Genomic DNA, 26,739 nt, shown 5'->3' on the forward strand with positions numbered 1-26,739 from the left:
GTACAAAGAAACCTTCCATGAAACATACATAACACTACGCATGGGCACCATCCACGTATTTTTTCCTGGATTGTTCTATAATTTGAATACATGGCTGAATGAGTAAAAAGAGTATTCCTACCATATAAAGCAAGCCACATATATAGAAGGAAAAATCGTATTTTTGTGTGATGTCGTAGATCCACCCTATAAAACAAAAAGGACATATTCAGAGTAATGCAGTGGACGAAAGTCAGGAACACAGAAAAAGCCTTTATTGGTACTGTACATATTTCTATAAAATTACTTAAATGTCATCTCATTTGGCTACTGTTAAGTCTGGGCCACATAAGCTAGAGTTCTCAGTATCTTGGGGTGGTATATTTGCTTTCCAGCCCCGAGGGTACTTTTCAGCACCCACGAGGAGAATCTTCTGGCTCTCAGCATTCAACTGCCACAAAACCTGCAGCAAAAAGTGAATCTCATTTTTTTTGCACAAATTTAACCACAAGTAGTTTCTCAACTCATCAAAACTCTTCTAAAGAAGTTTCTAATAGAAACTGAGCAGAAGACATGTGAACACCTCTCCATTCTGAAGTATTTTAGGTCAAACATCTATTCTAGAAAGGACCAAATTAACCAGATTTTATAAAATTCACAATTACAGTTATAAAACTTTAGTATTTATCTTCATAAAACTTTAAATTGCCCAAGATACAGCCTTCAATGCTCACGAAATTACCAGGCCTTTCAAATAATACTTTAATGTTATAATTTAATGCTTTCATATAGTAATCTTACAATGCACACTGTAAAATACCACCCATGTATGTCATGGAGTCTCAGATACCATGATTTACATGACACATCATTATCTTAAGACTCCGGAAAAAAGAAAAACTCTGTTGGGTAAAAATATGGCTCAATACTGTCTTAGGATTTTGCAAAATGCATTCAAGTTCAGAGATGTTAAAGTAACACAAAATACACATAACAATCATGTCTGAGACACTATGAACTATGATTTTTTTTTTTTACTTCAGTGAATAATTCTAAGCATCAGTCACATGTTATGGACCCCACATAGACAACGCTGTGAACTGAAAGAATTAGAGCATGTAAAAATTTTTACGTGTGGCAAAAATGCAAATTTTAAACATTCACTTTTTCCATTTCAACAAGGGCACTAATTAGCAAGTATCTAAGGAAAATGTGAGTTAATGACCAAATATAGTATTCCACAGCCACTTTCCAAAAATATCTTTAAAAAAATACCTAAGTGGCAAGTGGATATGTAATTGCAACTTAAGTTTCTCCCACCGCAGTCCAACCACTATGGAGAGCTGTGTGGAGATTTCTTGACCTACTAAACATAGAGCTCCCATATGATCCAGCAATTTCACTCCTAGGTATTTACCCAAAGGACACAGAAACATCAATTCCAAAGAGCACCTGCACCCCTATATTTATAGCAGCACTGTTTACAATAGCTAAGCTTTGGAAACAACCCAAATGCCCCAAAATAGATGACTGGATCAAGAAGATGTGGTCCATATACTCCATGGAATATTACTCAGCATTCAAAAAAGATAAACACATGCAATTTACAGCAACATGGATGGCGCTGGAAGGGATCATGCTCAGCGAAATAAGCCAGAAAGAAAAGGAAAAATACCGGATGGTCTCACTCATAGCAGGAATCTAGAAAACTTAAATAAGGGACCAGGAAAATGAATAACTATAAGAAAGTGAACATCAAAATCAACAAACAACTATGAACCAGAGACACTCTATGGGGGTGAGGGGCGGGGAGGGGAGGGATTGAGGTCAAAATAAGGGGGTTGTAATTATATGGGGAATATAAAAATAAAATTTAAATAAAATGTGAAAAAAAAATTTTTTTCCCACCACAGCTGCACAAAAGCAAACCCTAAATGTGTAAACTAATCTCTGACTTCGTGGTAGTTTATTTGCTTATTGCATAAAGTCTTTATGGCATCTAGTGCATAATTAATATGCCACATCAGTCAAGATTATCATAAAGAAAAACAAACACTTGATAACATAAAAAATGACAATTTTCCCAACCACTCAAAAGCTATAGATTCTGGGTACATTTTAAAAGTTAACTAAGTGTTTGGGTCTGTCATGTGATATAAAATTAAAAAGAAAATCATATCAGAATTTTAGTTGGGGGTAGTACAGTGCTCTGTCTTCTTTGTCTTCAATTTGAGATAAGAGGGACCAATGAGATGAAATATATAATCCAAACACCATGACTCAGCTTCAGAACTGAATCAGAAAGACACCGACATTGATAGAGGAACAGAAATGCACCAACTTCCCCTCAGCGTGGCCATTTGTCAACATGGAGAACAATGACGCACGTCGGCGAATGATGACGAATGACGCACTTGCAGACAACATGGCGGCCGGCAGCGCTAAGCGGCGTCTATGATGAGCTATCATTAAAAGGAAATGAAGTTCTCACATTCCCCTCATTCCTACGAAAACTGACCTTGTCATTTAGTATTCAAATCCTCACTTTCACATGATCAGTGATTGCAAGTGCAAATGATAATTAATTGGAAATTAATTTGCATTTCGTTCAGACTATTTTTTTTGTTTGAAGTGGTTGGGTATAAGCTCCAAGGCTCTGTGATGTGGGCCCTCCCCACCTTCCTTTCCTGTCACCCCAAACTTCCAGGAGTACAACCCAGGCTGAATTTCTTGGAATTTCAAACATCTTTCTCTTGGCTGCTTTTTTGTATATGAACTAGTCCCCCTTCTGGGGGAGAGTAATAAACACTGCCCCCCTAGAATTCCCTGTCACTCCCTTCCCTCCCCTTTATTCACCCCGTTGTCTCTGTAGACTACAGAAAATGTCTGCTAAGTATATTACCTGTCATTACACTTTTAAATTGAATTCCTTATATTAAAAATTTTTGCATTTCAAATTGAGGCAACCAGAAGGGGAGGTGGCAGTTTGGGAGTGGGGAAGCGCCGGGTCCAATGGAGCCCCGTGGGGGATCATGGGGCCTTTGGTGGTGGGCATGGGGTAAAATATAACATCTGTAGAGTATTGAACCATAACCCCTAAAACAAATAGATTGATGTAAATCAGCCTTACCTCAATTAACATGATTAGAGGGAAAAAACTTTTAAATATCTTCTACAGGAAAAAAGAAAAAAAAAATGGAACCCAGTGGAACCTTCTGACCTTGAGAGCTACAAGACAATAAATTGTATTCTAAGCCAGTACATTTGTGGCAATTCATTGGAGTAGGGATAGGACACTTGATGCAGGCCACAGGCATGTCCTCTTGGGCCTAAACATGGTGTTTTGAAAATCTTGGAAATGTAACCTAAAAGTTCAGAGTCCTGGCTTCCCTTGGGGAGGGGTGGGGTTGGGGGGTGGGCAGAAACACCCCTTAACAATAGAAGCTCTGACAACACACAGTTCTCTGTGTTTCCTGGGACAGAAATCAGATGGGACTGGCTGGCCAGTGGCTGCCTCCTTGACACACCTCTGTTCTGCTCTGTCCACCCACCACCTGGCTGCTCTCTCTGGCTGACGGGGATCAAAAGTTCATCCATATTCTACATGAAAGAATGACCTTTAAATATTAAAAATAGATCTACCATATGATCCAGCAATTTCACTGCTGGGTATTTACCCGAAGAATACAAAAACAGTAATTCCAAAAGCTATCTGCACTCCTGTGTTCACAGCAGCATTATTTACAACAGCTAAGGTAAAGAAACAACCCGTGTGCCCATCAACAGATAAGTGGATTAAGAACATGCAGTGTATACACACATGGAATGCTACGCTGTGAAAAAATCTGACACCTTGTCATTGCCACACGTGAATGGAGCTGGCAGGGATGATGCTGATCAAAGTAAGTCAGAAAGAGAAAGACAATATGTGCAATATAAGAAACAAAGCAAAGGAACAGACACAACCAAACCTAAACAAATCCTTGGAATCTGAGTACAAAAATGAGGCCAGCAGAGGGAAAAGATGGGGGTGGGTAATAGACAAAAGGGGGGCAGTGGACTGTGGTGGAGACTGTGGGTGCCCTGGGGCTGGGTGTGGCAGCACACACCAGAGAGGAGTGAATCTGTACCCCTAAATCATATCCAGTGTTGCAAACCACTGTTAACTCAATAAAAAGTAAATTATAGATACTTTCAAAAGAAATTTAACCTGCTAAAATTATCAATGAAGACTTGGAGGGCAGGAGGGGGAGGATCATTACACAAGTGGAAACTTCCTTCCTGCTGATCTTGGCCTTCCTAACACGAATGAGAACACGCTAAGCTCTTAAACCTCGCACAGTTTACCTGCAAAAGGTGGTCCCAGCAGAGCCGAGATGCCGTTGGCACAGATGATGATGCCATACGCGTTGGCCAGGTGCTCGATCCCCACCAAGTCTTCCGTCACCACGGGCATCAGGGAGAAATAGCCGCTGGAAAAGCCGATGAGCGCGCAGATGCTGGCCAGGCCGGCGTACGTGTGGGTCAGCGGCAGCACGAAAATACTGACGAGCAGGGTGAAGTTGGCCATCAGGAAGACGTTCCAGACGCTGATGCAGGGCAAGTCGGCCACGATGCCCAGGATCACTTTCCCGAAGATGTGAACTATTGCTATAATGGAGGTCAGAGGGAAAATATCGTTCTGCTCCGACAAATTATACAAGTTGACGATTTCTGGGAGGTGGATGAAAGGGATGACAAAGCTGCTGTACGCAAACAGCGCCCACAGAACGAAGGCCACGAACCTTCGGTGGGTGAAGAGAGAGGCCGTCCCGAAGTAGCCCGCGTGCCAGTCGCCGAAGCCCCTGCGGACCCTCAGGGTCAGCTGGCTCACGCGCTTCAGGATGCCCAGGGCGCGCACGTCCGCCCTGCGCCCGGCCGCCTCCTGGCACGCCTGGGCCTGCGGGTCCGCGAGGGCCTCCTCGAGGCCGGGCGCGCCCTCCTGCTCGCCTGCTCGGCCCAGACGTCCCGCCGACCCGACGGATTCCGTGGAGCGCGCCGGGAGCACCGGGGGACCCTCCCTTCCCGGGTGGGGGCCGCCCGCCCCGGGGGCCAGGGGCCGCATGAGCGCCCCGCAGACGCACAGGTTGAGGGCCACGGCGCCCTGGATGAACATGGCGCTGCGCCAGCCGTACTCCGCGCACAGGTACTTGAGCAGCGCGGTCATCAGGAAGGTGCCGAAGCCGGTGCCGGTGGTGCTGAGGCCCTGCGCCAGGGCGCGGCGCTTCTGGAAGTATCTCCCCACCATGACCACGGCCGGGAGGTAGACCATCCCGCTCCCGAGGCCTGCGCGGTGGAAGGGAGAAGAACACAGCGTGAGCGGCGGATCCAGAAGGCGCAGCCCCTCAGCTCGGCTGCATTGCTGTGTTTGTCTCCATGCTGTGCACACAAACACGGGAATGGTTGGAGAGAGGAGGCTCTGTGGGTCAGCATCCAGCCCATCGTCCCCAAGCCTGCTTCTGGCCCGGCTTCTCTCCGAGCGGGCTTTGCTGTTACTGCTCCAGTGACAGAATGAGACCCATTCTCCCGCGGGGACAGGCCTCCAGAGGACAGAGGACTGGGCTGTGTGGGGACTCCCCCCCCCATCTCTCTCCCCCGTGGCGGGCACCGCCCAGACCCCCAGGGAGTGCCCGGTGATATGCTGAAAGAATGAATGGATTCTGAGGGCTCTGCTGTCCACCCTAATTGCACCAGGTACCTAGGGAAGTAGTTCTGTTTTCCGTACACGGGGATGGAAAAGGCCTCCAGGCAATGTGCAGGGGCTTCGGGAATGGGCAAACTTGTTCACAAATTAATTGGAAGAATAAATGGAATCAAAATGGTCCCATAAATATGCACAGTGACTAGTTGTCATAACCACGAACTACTTATTTGCAGCTCTGATTGGTGATTGCATCTTGCTTAGAAAATTGGAAGTGCTTGTGATTTACTTCGGCAACATTAACAAAGTGGCAGGGGAGGCTATGTATGTTGGGGGCGGGGGTATTGGGAAATCTCACTACTTCATGTTCAGTTTTTCTTGAATCCAAAACTACTTGAAAACATGCTGTCTATTAAAAGTGAAATGAAATGCAGGCCAAGAGGTTGTAGGTTATGTCCTCAATTTCTAGGTACAGCGGGAGACCAGAAGCCCCCCTTTGAATGAGCATGGGGCCCCATGTTAACCTCCTGACATTAAGAGGGAGACAGAAGAAAAGGACCTTGAGTGTGGATATTGCTCCCCAAAGCTGCAGCCTCCCCAGCCCAGCATCATTTCAGAGTTCCAGAATTCCTTGACTTCGGACCAGCCACACCAGCACATGCAGCAATAATCCCCTGAGATTGTGTGTGCACAAAGCCGGCTGCTTTACAGACTTTAGATGATCTGGTTTTCACAATGACCCCCAAAGGCTGGCTGTAGTTATGCCCATTTTATAAAACCTGGTTTAAATCTCATGGAAATTAAGATACTTCCCCAAGATCCTGCCACAGGTAACTGGAGAATCCAGGGTGAAATTCAACCAACACCAGAGCCTGGCCCCTCTCTTGCCCACACTGCCTCTGACCCCAAACTTTCCTTCCCGAGAGGAGTTGCTTCAACTGAGTTTCTAAAATAAGCCCCAAGAAGCAATCTGCCACTTTTATTTACTTCAGGGTCATGCTACTTGAAGCAACTGTCAGGCGTCATAGATCCTCAACCCCTTATTTTAAGAACAATTCAGTCAGCCTTGAAGTGATTTGCAATAGAAGTGGGGGCACGTCCCCACATCTCCAGTGAAGCCTCATTGAGGGTGGCAACATCACAATAATTTGCATTTTGGGGGACATGAGCATGAAGAAAAAGGCTGTCCTTAATTTTCAACCAAGCTCTGAATTAGCCTACATGACTAAAGTCCACAAAAGGCAGAAATCTCTAATTTTCTTTCTTTTTTTTTTTTAATATTTATTTATTTATTTATATAAGCACTGGGTACAGTCAGAAGCGCGGGAGGGTGAGAGAATTCACCAGAGCCAGAGCCGGGAACAGAACAGGCAGACTGACGAAGTACACTGCTGAGGGGAGCAGCGGGCGGCAGGAGAGGTCTGCTCACCATGTGGGACTCTCACCTGGTAGCCGGGGATCGAACCGGCGCTGCAGAGGCTGCGGGCAGCTTCGCAACCCAGCGCTCAACCGCTGCACCACCAGGTAGCCCCAGAAATCTCTAATTTTCTAATATTCAAAGGGACAAAGAAAATATCAATAGTCTATAAGTAAGACCTGAGATATCTGTTTGAGAAAATAATAGAATTTGGAAGTCAAAATATCAAAATTATATACCATCTACTATGATTATCCTTATACAAAAACCTAGTTTGAGAAGATTTCCTTTGAGAAATTAAAATTCCCTCCAGATTTCTTTTTATATTAAATATTAAATATTAAAAAAAATTTATGTATGCATACAAGAGCTGGGGTACAGGCCAGAGGTGCAGGGGGTGAGAGGATTCACCAGAGACAGAGTGGGGAACGGAACAGGCATTGCTGAGGGGAGCAGCGGGTGAATCAGGAGAGGTCTGCTGCACCATGTGGGTTGCTCCCTGGCTGGCCGGGGATCGAACTCGTGCTGCAGAGGCTGCGGATTACTTCGTAGGTTGTATCTTAACCCTTGCGCCACCAGGGAGGCCCACCCCTCCAGATTTCTAAGGCTAATAGGGGTTTTGGAGATCTTTTCCCTTTCTATAAGCTAATTGTTCCTTCTGCTGGAACATTCTTACCCTCAGACAGATGTGGGGCTCAGGCCCCCTCCTGTTCATTGCTCACCTCAATGAGGTCCACTTTGACTTGCATTCCCTCTCCCACTACCCTTAGTCCCAAAATTCTTACCTGATTCTGCTTTTTCCCCCTATAGTAAGGACTTAATTTACTTCTCTCTTCTGTATGTTGTTTATGATCTGATCCCTCTTCCCCTCTCACTAGACTGTGAGCTCCGTGAGGACAGGGGTCTTTCTGTTTTGTTCACTGATGTATTTCTGCTTAGCACAGTGCCTGGTACGCAACAAGGGATGAAATGAAAGAAAATACTATGGGAAGAGAAAATGATCATATTTTGAAATTATAGCTGCTTTCAAAGATCAAGATTTAATATTCTATTTGCACCATTAAGGTATAAGAAATTTTGCTGCAAAATAAGTGCTCTGGGGTCTCCCTGGTGGTGCAAGGGATTAAGCACCGTACTGTGAAGCAATCTGCAGCCTTTGCAGCAAGAGTTCGATCCCCGGCTGGCCAGGGAGAAACCTACATGGTGCAGAAGACATCTGCTTGCTGTCTCACCCACTGCTCCCCTCAGCAGTGTGTTTCAGTCAGCCTGCCTGTTCTGTTCTCCACTCTTGTTCTGTCTGGTGGATCCTCTCACTTCCCGCATCTCTGGCCTGTGCCCCTGCTCTTGAATGCTTAGATAAATCTTTAAAAAAAAAATAAGTGCACTGATGGTTATTTAAAAACTTATTTGTTAAAGAGGGCCTCCCCGGTGGCGCAGTGGTTGAGCGCTGGGTTGCAAAGCTGCCCGCGGCCTCTGCGGCACCGGTTCGATCCCTGGCTGCTCCCCGGCCACCGGAGGAGGGTCCCCCATGGCGCGCAGACCTCTCCTGCCGCCCGCTGCTCCCCTCAGCAGTGTACTTCGGTCCTTCTGCCTGCTCTGCTCCCCGCTCTGGCTCTGGTGAATTCTCTCCCCCTCCCATGCTTCTGACTGTACCCAGTGCTTGTATAAACAAAACAAAACAAACAAATAAATAAATGAATAAAATACATGCCTCTTTAAAAAAAAAAAAACTTATTTGTTAAAGAACCAAGAAATTCTTTGATATTCAATGTTGGGGCATTGCATTTTGCTCTATGGTAAGTAGTCTATAGTAAAAAAGAACCCAGCAGCCATGGATTAAAACCTTCGCTCTGTTCCCTGTAAGTAACCATGCGACTTTGATCAAGTGTGATACACACGCAGAGACTCAGCTCTTTGAGAAAGCAGCTACACACCTGCTGTGTTATGTTCTGCTAAGTATATAAAGGTAATACACCTGTGTCATAGCACGCTGTCAATGTTACTTTCCTACCACTTATAACAGGCTACGAGCTAATGAAACAGTTGAACTCAAATTCAAAATAAGCTTAAAAAGAAAATCACCCAGCCGCGAAGTCTATCAGCTCCAGGCCATTCTTATCTGTTCCAGCCCCACTCCTGCCTCCATGTTATTTTGAAGCAAATCCTGAATATATTATTTCATGTGCAAATATCTAGTACAGAGCTCTAATTAGAAACAGCATAATCATCTTACCTGAAAATTCCTTTATGTGAAAAAATATTCAGAAGGTGTTCAAATTTCCACTTGTTTAAAAAACTTGTTTAAATAAGGGTCTGGGGTCTTCCTGGTGGCACAGTTGTTAAAGTCTCAGCACTATCAACTATTGCCAGCCACTGTGACATGAGTTTGATCCCCGGCGAGAGAGCTACCCACATGGTACAGCAGACCTTTTCTGCCTCCCATTGCTCCCCTCAGCAGTGTATTTCAGTCGATCTGCCTGTTCTGCTCCCCACTCTGTCTCTGGTGAATCCTCTCACTCCCCCCGAAGCTCTGGCTGACACCCCAGCTCTTGTATGCATAAATAAATAAAAACAAATCTTTAAAAAAATAAATAAGGGTCTGAGTTAGGCCCACACATTTCTGTTTGTTGATGTGCATGTGAACTCTCTTTCACTCTTTTTCCATGCAACTTATTTGTTGAGGAAACTGGGTCATTTGTCTTGTGAAATTTGTCACAGTCCGGGTTTTGCCAAAGGCATAAGTTTAATTTAAAAAAAATTTGATTTGTCACTGACAATTACCAACAACCGAAATTGAATGTGGTTATGGATTTCTAAATAGCAGCAGAATAAAAAGATGGAAAGAAACAGAACTTTCTTCTGTTTCTCCTGAGGGACCTAAACATTCGAACTGCATTTGTTCTAACTTAGTATAATAAATGCTCCCATACTGACATGCCTGGAAGGAACACCAGGCCTGGGGCCTCGAGTCTCAAAGAGCTGTTTGTTGCTGGTGTGGGCCAACAGCTCACAAGTTGCTGTTATTCTAGTGACTGGGTGACCGGCACTACTGGCCAGTGCTGCCCATTACTGTTGACGGGTGACCCACACTCTGTGTCTGGGTCACCTCTGTTGACTGGCCTCCCATGCTGCTGCCTTCCTTGCTGTCTGGTCCAGCGTCTGGGGCTGTCTGTCCTGACCCCGGACTGTGACTGGAGCTGCTGTGGTGTAGTCTCAGCAGCCCTGCCTGTGAGCACCTCCAGCTGCCGCGAGTTAGATCCTGACCTGCTGCTTACCATGATCTCCAGGCCCCTGCTGGCAGGATGCGCCAGCTTGGATGAGTGCTCTTTTAGGACTTATGGACACTAACTGGGTGAGACAGCTAGCACTTGTGGCAGTGAGGTCTCTGTTTCCCTGGTTTGTTACGTAACCCCATTGTTCCCTGAGCCTGAGTGGTCTTGCAATTGTGTGCACACATGAGAACCCAGACAGTGTTCTCTACTGGCCACTGTCCTTTAGAGCCTGTAGCTCCCCCCATACCCTTGTTTCAATGTCACCTTGCCACCCAATGTCAGCACAATAAAATGAGCTCATAAGACAGAACTTGGGGGTACATGGGCTCAAGTTCAGTGGCCAGGCAAGGCCCCAGCCCTGATAATGTCCATCCCTGCACAGACCCTGGAACCATTCTTCCCCACCCTTGGGTTTACAGGAGCAGTTCTCAGTCCCACACCCTGGTGAAGAGAGGTGGCCTGAGGGTCAGAATATCCTCTGGTTCTGGTTCAGCAGGGATGGAGCAGAAGGTGTCTTTAAGAGTTGAAGAGAAAGCTCTGGCAAAGCTGGAGAAGTCTACCCTGCCTCCCTGCATAAGTATGATTGAGCAAGCACACATTAATTTGATGCTTAATAGGCAGATACTCCAGACAATTTCAACTGCCTAGGTGTTAGAGATACAAATCTGCCTCGAAGTGCTTTTGAGAATGAAGGACTTCAGTCAAGTTCCTTTCATAGATATACATATCGCTTGCTTTTTGCAGTCAGTCTTATTATCTAACTTTTGTCTATTAAATAGGCTTAGGTGGCCATTCAGCCTCAGCATGCCTCAGTAATGACAGCCCAAAAGCATTTTGTATATATTAGCTGACTTCTGGATTCTCCACTTTAGTTTTACATACATATATATTAAGTAGGTAGGTTCACCAGCCCTGTAAAGCCAGCACTCATAATGACACCACTCAGCAGACAAGGAATAAGTAAGCACGAGCAGATTAAGTTGCCCAAAGTCACAGAGAAAGGGATCATAGCTCTGGATCTGCTTCAGAAAGTCATCCTGGATCTGCTTCACTGAAATACAACTGGGCAAGTGAGACGTGACTTCTAATCTGTGTGAAGTTGGCTACCTGTTGATAAAGGAAATTGTGTCTGGGAGTGTATTTGGGCAGAGCAGATCTGCTAACTGTGCTGCCTGGCCCTGGAGTCTGCCCCATTGCGGGAGCCACACAACCCGCGCTCTAGATATGCTGCCTAGAGACCCTCGTGTCTGTGGGCTTCGCTGCCCTCTCGTTAATTTGAATGGGGCCCAAAGAGAAGATGATTGTTCCATGATTCACACGCCATCCTGCAATTAGTAAATGAGAGACAGCTAATCATTTCTTTCGTATTTGGTCTATTCACCTGAGGCTGGATTATTACCTTCCTTTTCCTGTTTCTCCAAAGAGAAAAGACTAGCACTTGGAAGCAGTCATGAGAAATTTAATTCAGTTCCATTAGGGAGGCCAAGGATGGTTGTTAGGTCATTTTCCCACACTTCAGGCATATTTAATTATCTTATATTAAAAAGTATGTTCCAGAGTATAAGGTGGGGGTGGGAGAGGATAGAGGATACAAAAAGACAAAATATTTTAATGGGTTTCTTTTCTCCACAATTAAATTTACTGCCAAAATGCCCAATAAAAGCATTGAAAATCAAGTTAAAAGGCATCGAGATGCTTACCAGCTGCCACTCCGAAGGTAATAAAGAGGTAATGCACGTTTGCAGCGTAGGCGCTTAGCACCCAGCCCAGGGAGTTCACCAGCCCCCCGATGATGGCCGTCCGGCGACACCCACAGGTGTTAATGAACAAGCCGATGAAAGGCCCTGTCACGGAGCAGAGAGAAGGAATTGGCGGTCAGTGTTGTATTTTCATGACTCCTAGTAAACCCTCCTATGGAGACAGAGAATAATAAATCTTCTAGAGGTGTTACGCTAAAAAACAAAACATTGCTTTATGTAGTGTTTACTCAAAATACATCTAACATGCAAAGGTGAATTTCAGGGCTTTCACAGAACACAAAGTCCAAGGTTTTCAAGAAAGGCAGGCTTGCAACCATAAATTGGCTCATTTTCTTACCTACCACTAGTGTTCTAGAGGGTCTAGGCAGCCTGTGGCTGCACTAGGTTTACCAAGAATAAAATTTGAAAAATGGTTAGAATCAGTTGCCAATGTTTAAAAATTAAGACAATTAAGAAAAAAATCCAGTGGCTCTCCTGAAATCCTCCCACACAGCCCAAATAAACTGCAACTGTGCAGTAGCTGGGCCTGTTAGCTGGGTCACACTGGCTCTCTAATTTGCCACAATCACCACCCTTCCCTTAAGTCTTATACCTGGGCCCCTGCCCTCATTTACATTACTTGTTCCTCCTCTGTCCTCCGTACCCATTTGAATTGGGACTCTAGACCAAAGGGAGCACAGGATAGGAGTGCTCTGGACTCCTATCCTTCAAGCAGGAAATTAAGAGTCTTTCCATGAGGACACCTAGACGCAAACCAAGCTGAAAAGGACTCCTCAGTGCACTCACACGACTTAACCCTGCAGACTCTTAGTCCCAGAGTGGACCCGTCAGGTCACACACTTGTCACGCCATGTGCAGATCTGGGGTTACACGTCATTGTGCAAGATGCACCCACACTCAGCAGCACAGTGTTACACGACATGGTCTAATCATGTGCTATGATGCTTTCGTTTCTGTCAACTTCTTTTGGGCTAATTTCTGATGTCATTGAAGCTAAATGCCCCCAATCAGTGATTCCTTGTCCAAATGCAATAGCACTCCAGATTTTAGCACCGCAGTACTCAATATTCAGTACACTGGTGCATTTTAAACACCATCTTAGTTTTGATCATTATTACATCATGTGGTGAATTCAGGTAGAACTTTTTGATATTAAAAGCTTGTTGAACTCTAAGGAGTTTCCTGTTTTAGCCCAAACTGAAATTAAAAGAAACTTTTTTTTAAGTTCTATTTGATTTTTTTTTTTTTTTTTTTGGTCAAATGGGTTTGAAAAGGCCTAGTTCAAAAAACTAGGAGGGCAAACACATTAATTTACCCTGTGGCATGATGGAAAATAATTCTGTAGATAAACCTCTTAAAATAGACATGATATGAATAATAAAGTAAGCACACCAATATAAACATCGGGGCAACTGCCATTAAGAAACTATAAGCTGAAACTATGATTTTTTTTTTTTTTTCAATTTTTTTTTTTTTTATAGAGGCATGTTTATTTATTTATTTGTTTGTTTGTTTGTTTTTTGTTTATACATGCACTGGGTACAGCCAGAAGCGCGGGAGGGTGAGAGAATTCACCAGAGCCAGAGCGGGGAGCAGAGCAGGCAGAAGGACCGAAGTACACTGCTGAGGGGAGCAGCGGGCGGCAGGCGAGGTCTGCGCGCCATGTGGGACCCTCCTCCGGTGGCCGGGGAGCAGCCGGGGATTGAACCGGCGTCGCAGAGGCTGCGGGCAGGTTCGCAACCCAGCGCTCAACCGCTGCGCCACCAGGGAGGCCCTGAAACTATGATTTCTTTACAAGTATATTCATTTTCCTAAACCCATGCTCACTTTACTAGCAAACTTGACTGTTAGTAGGCCTTTTAAACTTAAATGAAAGATCAGCAGAGGACAGCTCAGTAGCATGATAAAATTCTGCATGTTACAGACAGGCCCAGAAACAAGTCTTCTCTGAGATACTGCATGTTTTTGTGATACATTGGATAAAGAAAGCATTTGTGGAAAAAAGGGGGCGGGGGATTCCCAAGTAAGGGCAGATACTCATAGCTGGAGAACTGCCAGAGAGCAGAAGGAAAGTACTAATTGCCTTACTGATAAGAACAAAAGCTGATAAAGGTATCTGACTTTGTTCATCACCTCCTGCACCACTGGCCTGCATCAGGCATATCTGCCGATGGGCAAAGTCACCCAGACACACTGTGACTCCTCCAGAGTTGCAGACACAGATACAGTGAAGAGAGGAAGTCGACCCAAGCTTTCCACCATCTTGTTTCATTTTCTAACGGTCACTGTCATCTCCAGCACTGAACTAGCATTTACAGAATGAAACAAACTCCCCACAGAAAGAAAACTGAGACCCAGTCCTCTGAGGATAACCCCTCTTAATAGAGACCTTCACTGTTTGGGGGTGAAATTAGCCACATTAACAGATGTTGTCCTCTTCCAAATATTCCACATCATGGCCTATTCCCACATCATAAAGAGTCACACTGCAACAGTGAACACACTCATCCCTTCTTGCCTGAGCCTGCAAGAAGGCTGGAAAGAGTTCAGGTGAGCAGGGAAACCAGGTGAGGTGAGCCATGGGTGCATGGATGGATGGGTACAGGAGATAGTTCTTTGAAGCCCAGGTGTCCTGGAGCACACCCTGGCTGCTGTGAAGAGTTAAGAACTTCTACATCTGTGACTCTCTCCTTGGCTGGATGCTAGAGTCACCGAGAAACTGCAAACAAACCCTACCCTTTGGGCCCCTTCTTGGGAGCTACTGATCTAATGGCCCAGGTGCAGCCCGAGAGGCCCAGGGTCCATAAGGTCCCCAGGTGGTTCTGATGTGACACTGGGGCCGACGGCCCTGTTCCAAATCTACCTAGTAAGTAAATGACTTTGCAGCCTGGATAGTCCCTTAGTGACATGTCTTCCGCCGAGAATGATCCAGAAAGGCTGCTGTAGACAGGACCCACTGAGGTGATTACACTTTATTAAAAATCGGGACCTTTTAGGAAACTGCCAAACCCATGCTAGCAAAGATCACACAAGAATGAAATGACTGAATTCATCACATGCAAGCTATGGCCGAAGAGGAGATGGTTCTCAACTACTGTCACATAATTCTTTTTTTAAAATTTTAATTAACAGAGATCATCCAAATGTGCTTTACAGTGATTAGAAAAGGAAAACAGTTTCTATCTGTTCACTTCCAGCATATTCTCAGTGCTTGTGTGAGGCAGTAGCAGGCAGTGGGCACAAACTTGGAGTCCAGTAACTGTCCTGGCTGTTTGACCTCCAGTAAGTTATTTAATGTCTCTGAATATTGTGTATTCTTCCTGCATCAGAGAGAGTTGAGGGCATCCTCAGTTGCTGTAGCATCAAATGAGATCATGTACACAATTGTGCTTGGCATGCAATACGTGCTAAAAAGAGAGTTGTTCCAACTTCTGCTTGGAAAAGCAGCAAATGTTGCTTAGCCTATCTGCAGCAACCCTGTACCCAGCAGCTGAAGATGATCAGCAGCAAGTCAGGTCATGATGGAATCAAAGTCCTTTCACTGAAGGAACTGAACCTTGCTGTGTTATGTTTTTTTTTCTTTGACTGGTGTGTCTTCATTTTTTCTAGTCTTATTAAGAAATAATTAACATTTATCACTATACAAAGAAAGCTAAGGGTCAGCTAATATCCATTATCTCATATAGTTGCAATAAAGAAAAAAAGAAGGAAAAAGATTCTCCTTTTGATGAGAACCATCAAGACTTCCTCCCTTAACAAAGCCCTGATGTACCAACAGCAGCGACTGCTGGAGCTGTCAAGTCGTCTTCGGCTGTGACCTCAGAGCCCCAGGGCAAAAGAGGTGGATCTGGCAGGCACTGTTCCTGTGGGAAGGTTAGTCTATATGCTGAAATTCTGTGTGGAATTCAGGAATTCCCAAGCCCAGTGCTCAGGTAACTCCCAATTAAATTAAAGATGACAATTTCATTTTGTCATCACTGTGAGTTAGGGGTTCTGCTTTTGGGTATCATCTTTAAGACCAGACCTCATAATTTCAGGGCTGGTTTCCACTGCTTATTTCTCTAGAACTCATGTTAGGGTAAGTGATTATCAGGCTTTTTTGCCCTCCCACCATTAGTGTTGATGGATCCCTGCAGTCCTACATGCATGCCTAAAGACAGACACCTGAAGTGGGGTGTGGGCATGCATAGGTGGGCACACCTTGGCTGAGACTGGGCTTATAAGGGTGGCATCATGGGGACACCAGCGGTACAGAACCAGCAGAAAAGAGAGAGAATGAGACCACGAGAGAATGCCGGAAAGCCCAGGAAGAGTGAAGATGTGCCGTCACCCCTGCCTGCCGTGTGCCTGGTAAAAGCTCAATAAAAGCCTGAAAAGCCACTGAGGGCTCCAGGACTCTCCTTTAGCCGTCTGCTCGGATCATAGAGATCCTGCTCTGTGCCTTCCTGTCACTTCATCATGTAACACAAAACAACAGATTATCTAAGGCTTATCAGATGGTTTGGAAAATAGTGGGACATTACATATCCTAGCCTTTTGCTGGGTTTTCACTTTTGTTGCAGGCACACACTTCCTGGATTGAGGAAGTGTTTGGTTCTACCCATTAATATAATTTTTAAAAAGGTTTGTGTAGGGACCTCCCCTGGTGGCGCAGCGGTTGAGCGCTGGGCTGCGAAGCTGCCCGTAGCCTCTGCAGCGCCAGTTCGATCCCCAGGCGCTGGCAAGGGTCCCACATGGCGTGCAGACCTATCCTGCCGCGCCCGCTGCTCCCCTCAGCAGTGTATTTCTGAACAGAACAGTCTGCCTGTTCTGTTCCCGGCTCTGGCTCTGGTGAATTCTCTCACCCTCCCGTGCTTCTGACTGTACCCAGTGCTTGTATAAATAAATAAATAAATCTTTAAAAAAAAAAAAAAAAAAAGGTAGGGTAAATGAATTAATCAGGGTTTTTAAGCCATCAGCCTCTGTGGCTATCACCTAATGGCCTTGATCGTGTGAATGCAGAAGGCATGTGGGAGTGTGAGTATATGGGCGCCGGGCACACATGCCTGATTGTAGACACCTGGATATGGGTGTGTGCATGTGCAAATGTGCACACTTGAGACTAGAGGCTGGGCTAAAAGCTGTGGCAGCAGTAGCAGCGAGAGGATGGGCGACTGTGACCACAGAAGAGATGAGACCATGAGTCCACGAGACCACACTCGGGAAAGAACACCAGAGAAAGAGAATAAAGATTCATTGGGGGCTGGGCTCCTTGGTTGCCTGCCTGCCTCTCATCCCCTCCTGCCCAGCCTAGGCCTGCCTTCTTGCTTGCCAGCCTCCCTGCCCAGTGTGCCTGTGTACCTGGTTCTCTGAGAGAGCATTAAAGCCTGAAAAACCCACCTAGGGCTCTGGCATTCTCCTTTATCCATCTGCCCGAATCTATAGTGAACCTGCCCTGTGCTTGCCGGCACTACAGCATGAAAACTGAATTTTAAGAATTCTAAGAAGCACAGTTTCCCTTTACTTACTTACTATCTTCCTTTCACTAACTTACTAACATCCAGCACAAAACTATCACATTCCCTACACCGAAGGAAACCTGCCTGCAGTTTCCATAGAGTCTTGGTTTTAACAAGCCAGTGCAGGTTGAAGGAGGCCATTCATTCCTGTTTCCCACCGAAAGGACTTGCCAACAATGCCCACACACACATAATGGGGCCCTTATTTAATGTTAAAAGCAGATCATTCTTAATTCCCTTTGGTAAACATACACACCCTACATATATCTTGAGAAATAACACTTTGTCCTTGTCTTCTCTCATTAGCACCATCACTGGTACCATCCAAAATAACATCGATTGAATGTCAGCCAAGATCAACAAATCTCTAAATTTAATTCAAGCGATTAATTACCAGTGTGGAAATCACCAGAACAGCACAGACTCCCGAAAGCACACATATGCTTGTCATTCACACACTTTACACACAGAACCAGAAAAAGATTTCAGGCTGCTATGGTTCCAGTAGAAATTATACCATAAATACTTTACATTAAAAACAATTAGATGTAAAATTATGGGTTTTAGTTTTTGAGCAAAGTAAGTGAAAGGCACAAGGGTATAGTGGTAATTTCCTTATAGGAGTCATTTAAGTAAAATGAAATAGTGTAAGCAAAAGCACTTGATTGATAATAGATGCTTCTTAAATATTAGTTGACAGTGAATGTTCAGTTCCCAAACTGAAACCCATTAGCCATAATAGCATAGCATCTAGAATAACTTTCTGATTTGGTATCTCCACCTGGATAAGAATGGCTTTCAAGATTGCTGAGTGGTGAAGTTTAACTACAAATAAAAGATACATTACTATTCCCTCCTGTTAGCTGTAGCAGTATGCTTTCCAAAAACAGTTTAATATATTTTTCAATAACATATGAGCAATACTTCTAATTAAAAACATTAGAACTCTGAAACAAGACTGTTGTTTGATTTTTAGTGTTTAAAATTGTTATCATTCAAAAATATTCATAAGTATAAAATAGATGTTTTTGAATGATAGAAAATAAAGGATAGCAATTAAGAAAACAGATTTTTGGGGCAAAAGAGAGTTTCTTTAAGTGATCAATTTTTAAAATGCTCCAAAATCAATCTCACCATACTCAAATAATATCAACACTCTATATAACATTCTCTCTAACATTCAAGTAACACCACACACGAGGACAAAGATTACCCTCGTGACTCCACGTATGAGGCCCTTAGAGTAGTCACATTCACAGAACGAATACAGAATGGAGGTGGCTGGGGGTGGGGAAGAGGAGAGGGGAGTTGTGTTTAATGGGTAATGAGTTTTAGTTTGTGGAGACTGATGGCAGAGATGAATATGCTCAATGACACTGAACTGTCAACCTCTGAATGATTAAAATGACAAACTCTGTTACGAATCTTTTATCACAACAAAAAAAATGACATCCACTAACATCCGCTGTGTCAAGTTCCAACATTCTAAAACTCGGGCCATGAGCATCACAGCAGGCCGCGTGCTCACGTACCCACGATCAGGGTGATGCCCATGCTGAGGGAGCTGACCCAGGCCGTCAGCCCACGGCTCTGGTGGAACTCCTCGAGCCACTCCACGTTGAGGACGCCCAGGGCCATCTGGGAGCCCATCACCAGGATGTGCACGAAGAACGAGGAGAGGACCATCATCCAAGCCCATCCGCCATCAATGTTGGGGTGGGGCTTGAATGTCTTCTTATCTTTGGGGTCATCTTCAAAATCATACCTAATATCCTCGTGACTTGTATACATCTTCCAAGATTTCCTGAAATGCACATGACAAATAATTTCACTGATCGTCAGAAAAAAAGCACCTTCATCTCGTTTGGCTCGCTCTCCCTCCCCCGGGTCACCAAGGTGGTCCCGTCACTGTCTCAGACTCTCATATGAGTCTTTGTGCAGATTTGGGAACACACCCCACTTCTGCACAGGACCAAATGCCTGGGTGTGCCCCTTCATCTTCACCGTCATTCTCTATGTAACTGGCATTGTCCCTATTTTATTTTATTGTTATTTTTATTTATTTATGCATATAAGAACTGGGGTGTCAGCCAGAGGTATTCACCAGAGACAGAATGGGGAGCAGAACAGGCAGACTGACTGAAATACACTGCTGAGGGGGGCAGCAGGGAGACAGGAGAGGTCTGCTGCGCCATGTGGGTCAGCAACCTGGCTGGGGATCGAACTCGTGTTGCAGAGGTTGGGGATAGCTTCATAGCGCTGATATTTAACCCCTGTACCACCAAGGAGGCCCTGTTCCTATTTTAAAGAAATGAAATAGAAGTTTCGTGCCTCTCCCAAGGTCTCACGGCCAGACTGGGAGTCGGGATTTGAACCCAGCTGCCCCTGACTCCAGAGCCCACACTCATGGAGATGGAAACTGACCGGTCACAACAAAGGTGCCACAGAAGGAAGGCGCCTGCCTTGAAAGCCTTTCAGGGGGTCTTCCGCCTTCACCTTGGTGGGCCCTGGCAGAGGATCTAGTTCTCAGTTTCAAGGGTCCAAGCCTTCCACTTGTCCAGTACAGCCAGAGTGGACTAGCCTTGGGGGACCGACTCATACAAGCAGAGCCCAGGAGACTGAGAAAGGAGGAAACCAATTTATTATTTATTAATATATTTATTTATTATTCTAATAATAATAACATTTATGTCTGCTATACAAGCCATCCCCTCCCCCATTTACCAGGGAAACTTAATTAGTCACCAGAAATTTGCTTGGAAAACAGGAAATCAGACTCAGGAAAGGGTGATCTAGGGAGACATATGGGTGAGGTTGCCAGGGAGCCGGCAGGACCGTGGCTGGTGCCGAATAAGGAGCTTGGAGCTTATCTCCTCTGTAATGAGCAGCCAGAGGCTGGGTTTGTGCAAAGGAGAGACGTGATGGGATTTGTGCTTTGTGTAAATCCATCTCTCAAGATGTTTGAACAAGAGGAGGGAGGCCGGACGGAGCTAGAGGGCACCGAGGCCTGGTCAGGGGAGGATCTGGCTTTGTGTTGGATGAGAATGGAGTGTGTGGTAGGGACAGAGGATAAAGAGCAAAAGAGGAGGGAAGTAGGTAGGAAGGGAGAGAGAGCGAAATAGAGAGACCTCAGAGGTGGTGGGACAGGGTTGGTCTTGATCAGGGGGAAGGACCCATCCTCCGAGATTGGAGGTAGACAGAGAAGGGGAGACAGGATGGGGAGCAGAGGGGTGGAAAGTTACAACAGTTGGTCTCATTTCTTTGCAGTAGGAAGCTCGTTCATTGGCTGGGATGAAGAGGATGGAGGTTAGAGAGGAACCTTGATGTTAAGAAATGAACAATGCTGCCTACAATGCATGGCTGATGGGTGGGCTGTTCCAAGGCGGAGCACCCCTGGGCGGAGCGGATGGAGCACGGACAGGCGCACTGCCCAGAAGCTGGCAGTTAGGTGGAGCACTTTCCACAGAGAACTTAAAACCTTCAAAGGACTGAAAGCTGTTATGCTTTTATTTTCTTTCAATCTTCACAGTGTGTCAGCAAATACTTCTCTGTGAAAAAATCTTTTGCACTTACATCTTAATGTTATGTGTGTTAACTTCAAAGCACATGCTTTGAAACTCCCCTTCGGATAATATTGAATCCTAGGTGCTCCTGGGTAGAGAGCTGACCCCAGCTTGGCACCCTTTGTTTTGAGAGTAATCCCTAAGAGCACAGAACTGTGGGCCTCAGCTCAGCCCATGCAGACGCCAGGCCCTGTGGCGCCCCAGCTTTCAGCCTGGAGCCAGACACTAGGGGTGGACGGTGACAGCTCAGGGCTATGTCACTCCCGTCACTCCATGTGCCACATGGCGATTTACTTTTGTGCCAGTTTAAAATGGTGCGACAGAGTGCAAGACTGCCAGGTGAGAAGCTTCAATTGGGAAAGTGACATTTTGCTCAGCCCATGACATGCTTGACTTGATTTGAATGAAATCTTTAAAATGGAAATCTATTTTTAAATCCTTTTAAAACAGAAGGACAAATAAGAAAATGGTGATTCTTATACACCACCACATGGTTATTACTGAAAATCATTTTGTTGCAATGGAGGAAGATGGCAGGAAGAGAAAGATCCCAATACAGTAAGAATGCCCCCAGCTGTGGGGCTTTTCTCAGCCAGTTTCTGATGGAACAGAGAGGCAGTGACAGGGAACTGCGCTAAGAATTGTTTCCACCTTTTTAAAGATTATGTGGTCCATAAATCCTAACATACTTACTTTGACCTTTTAAAGGAACAGTTTGCTGACCCCTAGACTATGAGGCATTGGCTTTGGCTAAGACTTGGTTGGGAAGAAATGGGCACTGGGGAGCCAACGATGCCCAATTTAATGGCTCTGTGCTGGGGCTCATCTTGATGTTTTCTTTCTCTCTTACCTGTTGTTGTTTTTATTTATTAAATTATTCTGTCTCCTAAACACTCCTCCAGTTCTCAACCTTCCTGCCTGCATCGCTGCTGTATGCCAGGAGACTTCCCACCACTGCTTCCTCCACCTCCCTGATATCCAGACTGCTGGCAGTGACAAGAGGCATCTTATCATGTAATTCTCCACCCCTTCAAGTTATCTACTGGGTCAAGTTGAAACACCCCATCGGCATGTGTGTCCAACTTTGCCCCTGGAGCAGCCAGGTTCTCCTCTTGCGTTATCTGCAGTCTCTGCCAGGCCTGTCTTCCCTGCCCCTCCTCCCTCCCTCCACATTTGCACTTTGCTCTCCAGCCTGAGGAAGCACCTGCAGCTCCCTAAGCTTGCACGGCATCTTAAATGTGCGTGCACGACCTTTTCTTTTGCCTTTTTTCGGCGACACACATCTGTCCTTCTAACCTCCTGGTGAACTTCAGCTCATCCTTCAAGATTCAACTTAATTATAACAGTGAAATCTTGAAATAGTGAAAAGAAATCTGAAGCCATCTCTAAAATCCAGCTCTGGAGGGTGAGTTAAATAAAGCCAGCCCGATCTGCCCATCCATGCAAATCTGCCAGTGAAAGTAAAATCAGACAGGCTCTCTGATGACATGGAAAGGAAGCTACGCTGTGACGACACGTGGGGTACACAATGGGACACAGGCAAGAATCCCATGGAGGTGGTGGTGTAGGAGAATGTGTCCACAGGGAACAAAGAACTGGGATGAAACAAAAAAATGTTGGAGATCATTCTTTGGAGGATGGTCTTACAAGTAATTTTCCTTTCTATTTTTAATCTTATAATTAAATAATTCTGAATAAACATATATATGAATCTTATTATAAGAAAACAAAGGTCCCTGTTTCTAGCTTTTAAACATCATCTGGATCAGCCTTACTAGTAGTTTAGTGGCTATTTGGAGTCAATCCACGTAGGGTAAGTGAATTGGTCAGGCCTTAACGCTGCTGGCCTCTGGCTATCACCTGTGGCCTTGAATGCCGAAGGCACTTGGGAACGTGGGCACAGGCACGGATGACTGATTGTGGACACCTGGAGTATCGCACCAGCATGCGAAAGTGTGTACACCTGAGCCTGGAGGCTGAGGCTGTAAGGATGACTACAGTGGAAGGGCTGCAGAGAGGACCTACAGAGAGGCAGGACCACAAGATGACGCCAGAGAGAGCCCAAAGAGAAAGAGTAAAGATTCACCAGGCCTGGGAGGCCGGCCAGCCTTCTGCCCCCTGGCCTCCCTGCCTTGCCAGCCTGCGGGCTTGCCCCACAACAATTGCTGTAGAAAGAGCTTTACAGCCTGAAAAAGACATTGAGGACTCCAGGACTGTCCCTTATCCGTCTGCCTGAATCCACAGAGAACTTGCCCTGTGCCTGCTTCCACAATCCTCTTGGGGTATCTCAGCCTGCTGGGGGTCCAGGCTGTGTGTTTGTGTTTGCACCACCTCTTCTCCTTGGAAGAGAGAAAAGCCTGCTTGGAGAGAGGAAGAAATGGGCAGCCTTGGTTCTCTGAAGCTCACAGCTCAGAAAAGAGCAGCATCGTCAGCAGGGCCCAGAGGATGAGCTTGGCAAGGGCCCAGAAGGGTGCTTGTCCTAGTTGGGAGCCAGAAAGAGGAGAAGCAGCAGCTTGGCAAGGAGGTGACTGGCCCAAATGAGCAAAGTGTAGGACGATGCTCAGCTGTGTTTAACAAGGTAAAACGACACAATTTGGCATTGATGTCTAAGCAAGATTTTGAAACAAAAATACAAAAGAGAGTTTTTCAACCCAGAGTTGAAATTGTAAGCATTTTCCCCCTAAGCTATGTTAAGACCTTCAATTCATACTGAATTGTTTATTTTATGGGTTAAAAGGTGTAGTTGTCACTGAATTGCTCTTGACATTTCCAGTTTATTTGATCCTAGATAAGCGATGCTGGAGAGCATTTAATGACAATTGTGTGTCAAGAGGCCCAGCGTGCATGTGGAATTGCGCATCACACGGGTGCATGGAGGAGTGGCTCCTCCTGAGAGGCTGGAACAGCTCCCAGGCAAGAGCCGTCATATTTCACATCTCACCCTCTCTGACAGTAATTACAGCTTGGACTATTCAGTTAATCAGGATCACCTTCAACCAGGTTAACAAAAACAAACAAGAACAATAAATGTCTACCCTTCCCTACACAGAGGGAGAGTTTGCTTTTAGCATTTTAGTATTTATATGATTATAAGATCTAAGATAATCATCTGAGTATTCTATTTTTTTAAAATAAATTTTATTTTTATATTCCCCATACAATCACAACCCCCTTATTTTGACCCCAATCCCTCCCCTCCCACCCCCTACCCCCCATAGAGTGTCTCTGGTTCATAGTTTTTTGTTGATTTTGATTTTCACTGTCTTATAGTTATTCTTTTTCCTGGTCCCTTATTTAAGTTTTCTAGATTCCTGCTATGAGTGAGACCATCCGGTATTTTTCTTTTTCTTTCTGGCTTATTTCGCTGAGCGATCATCTGAGTATTCCAATCCTACTCTGGGGAGAGTACAAAGAGGGGGAGCGAGAAAGAGAGGAGAGGGTTTCTGGGCCAGGTGCCCACCCCATGTCTTTCTGCACTGCAGGGACTTCAAGCTCCCCCACCATCTCCACATCCAGATGTGGTATAAAATGATCACATGCATGTGGCACCCCGGGGTAAATGGGGGGCAGGCAGCAGGGGTTTCTTTTAAGGATCAAGCTGCAAAATGTAACCCATTCTAGGCTCGCCTGCTGGAAGCCCACGGATAAGAGCCCTCGCTGGAAATGTGAAGGAAGGAGATGGGAAGGTTATAGGACCCACTGCCGACCTTCCCTTCTCTCCAAATGCGAATCCACGGAGAGAAATCCCAACGCGGGAACGCAAGCGGCTCAGCGGGGCTCAGCTGAGAATTTGAAATGCTGCAGAACCCGCTGGAGGGAGTCAGAGTTTCGCAGGAAACCTGCCCCGGGTCTGCTACGGGAGTAAGTTCCAAAAGCAGGTGGTTCGTGTTTCATTTGGCTGCTGTGATAATTTAGCGGGAGGTGAGCTCCTTGCCAAGGGGGACCCCCAAGTGAAAGCTCGGGGCTACCTCCTTCCCGGGGCTGGACCGGGCCGCGGTGCTGCCTCAGGCGCGGCCGGCACCGGCCTCCTGGGCCTGGAGAGGGCGCCCGGGAGGCGAACCGGTCTCCGAGCTCGCGGCCGGGGTGCGCGCCGGGCTGGGGGGGCCCGCGGCGCCAGGGAGACCCGCCCGGCTGGGTGAAGCCCAGGCTGGGGGGACTAGACGTACGGAGGCCCTCGGGGCGCCGGCCGGGGATGCCGCAGCCCTGGCGCCCTCGGCGCAGGAGCCGCAGGTGCAGCGCGGGAGGCCGAGCCCGCGGGAGCCGCCGGGGCCCCGGAGCGCGCCCCACCCTCGTGCCCCCCGTTCTCCCCGCCTTGTTAAACCTCAAGTCAGACGAGGCGAAAGGGAATCTTATAATCCCCAACAACAAGCCTCTCCACCTCGCTAATGAGACGGAAGCAACTTTTCCGCAGAAGAAAGCGGGTCCCGGGCAGCGGAGCCCGCGCCCCAGACGCCCCCCCGCACGGCCCGGCGCTCGCGGCCCCCGACGGCGACGCCCCGCACCCCGGTTCCTCGACCCGTTTTCGTCTCTTCTTCCCGGAGGAGCCTCGATCCGGAGCGCCAGGGGGTCGGGATCTGACGCCCGAGCGACCCCGCGGGATCCCGCCCCGGCCCCTCCAGGGCGCGCGGTCCCCGCCTTTCCCGGGCCGCCCCCCGCGCCCCCCGCACCCGTCTGTCCCCGGCGCGCCGGGGCCCCCGCTCGAGGGAGGGAGGTGGACGGCAGTCCCGGCGCGAGGAGCCTCCCTGAGCCCCAAGCGCCCCCTCCGCGCTCCAGCGTCGCCAGATGCGCGTCTCCCAGCCCGGCCGCGCGCGCGGAGCCGGGGAGCGGGGCTGGGCGCGGGGCGAAGCGCCCCACTTTCCAGGGCGCGGGGCCCTTGGGGGGCCGGGCGCGTGTCCCGGCAGCCCCGGAGCCCCAGGGCCGGCCGCCCGGCGCGACCCCCGAGCCTCGGCGCGGTCTTGGGGTGCACCGCGCGGCGGCTCCCCGCGACCCGGGCTTGGGCCCGGGCCTGCGCCGCTGCTGGCCGAGGTGAGGGGTGCAGCGGCCGCCCGCGTCCCGCTCCGAGGGCCCCTCGCGCGCCCTCCATCCCCGGCCGGCCGCGGCTGGCGGCCTCGGGGTACTCACCGCCCGCGGCCCCCCAGCGGCGCCTCACTCGGCCCCGGGCCCGGATCCCCGAGCGGGCGGTGCTCCTCGGGGCCCCCCGAGCCGCCGCGCGCAGCGAACGGCTGCGAGGGCGCCGACCATGCTGGGGACGCGGTGGCTGCGGCGCTCCGCCCGGCTCCGCGCGCTCCGGGGCTCCCGGGCTCCCCGCTCCGCGGTCACCCGGCCCCGCCGGCGCCCCGGGCTCGAGGCTGCGGTCCGGGTGGCTTTGGAGGGGCCGGAGCCTTCGCCGCGCTTCCTTCCAATCCGTGCGATTTCGGATCTCCACGCTCGCTCATGCCTGGACCGGCTAATTCTGGTTTGGCAGAAAAAAAATTGCAGCCACCTCGCGTGCACACTCTGGCGGCGGCTGACGTGGAAAGCGCTGCTGCAGCCGAAGGCGCCCGGCCCGCGAGCGCTCGCAGATTCGGAAC

General features: G+C 47.5%; 1 protein-coding gene across 2 annotated transcripts; it reads right to left on the bottom strand.

The window, feature by feature from the left end:
- On the bottom strand, window positions 1-26,354 carry SLC16A14 (solute carrier family 16 member 14). Of its 2 annotated transcripts, XM_037524183.2 has the most exons (6): window positions 26,291-26,354; window positions 20,031-20,224; window positions 19,139-19,410; window positions 12,049-12,192; window positions 4,327-5,304; window positions 1-186 (listed from the first exon to the last, which is right to left on the bottom strand). In XM_037524183.2, the coding sequence occupies exons 3-6, from the start codon at window positions 19,395-19,397 to the stop codon at window positions 35-37; spliced, it is 1,533 nt and encodes a 510-aa protein (XP_037380080.1). In that variant the 5' UTR covers window positions 19,398-19,410; window positions 20,031-20,224; window positions 26,291-26,354; the 3' UTR covers window positions 1-34. The 2 variants fall into 2 exon arrangements, with proteins under 2 accessions (XP_037380080.1, XP_037380082.1); XM_037524185.2 differs by lacking the exon at window positions 20,031-20,224.
- Window positions 26,355-26,739: the final 385 nt, after the last annotated feature.

This window comes from Talpa occidentalis, unplaced genomic scaffold (genome assembly GCF_014898055.3).
Source record: "Talpa occidentalis isolate TD23 unplaced genomic scaffold, MPIMG_talOcc4v2.1 talOcc4.3, whole genome shotgun sequence".
Taxonomy (NCBI): domain Eukaryota; kingdom Metazoa; phylum Chordata; class Mammalia; order Eulipotyphla; family Talpidae; genus Talpa; species Talpa occidentalis.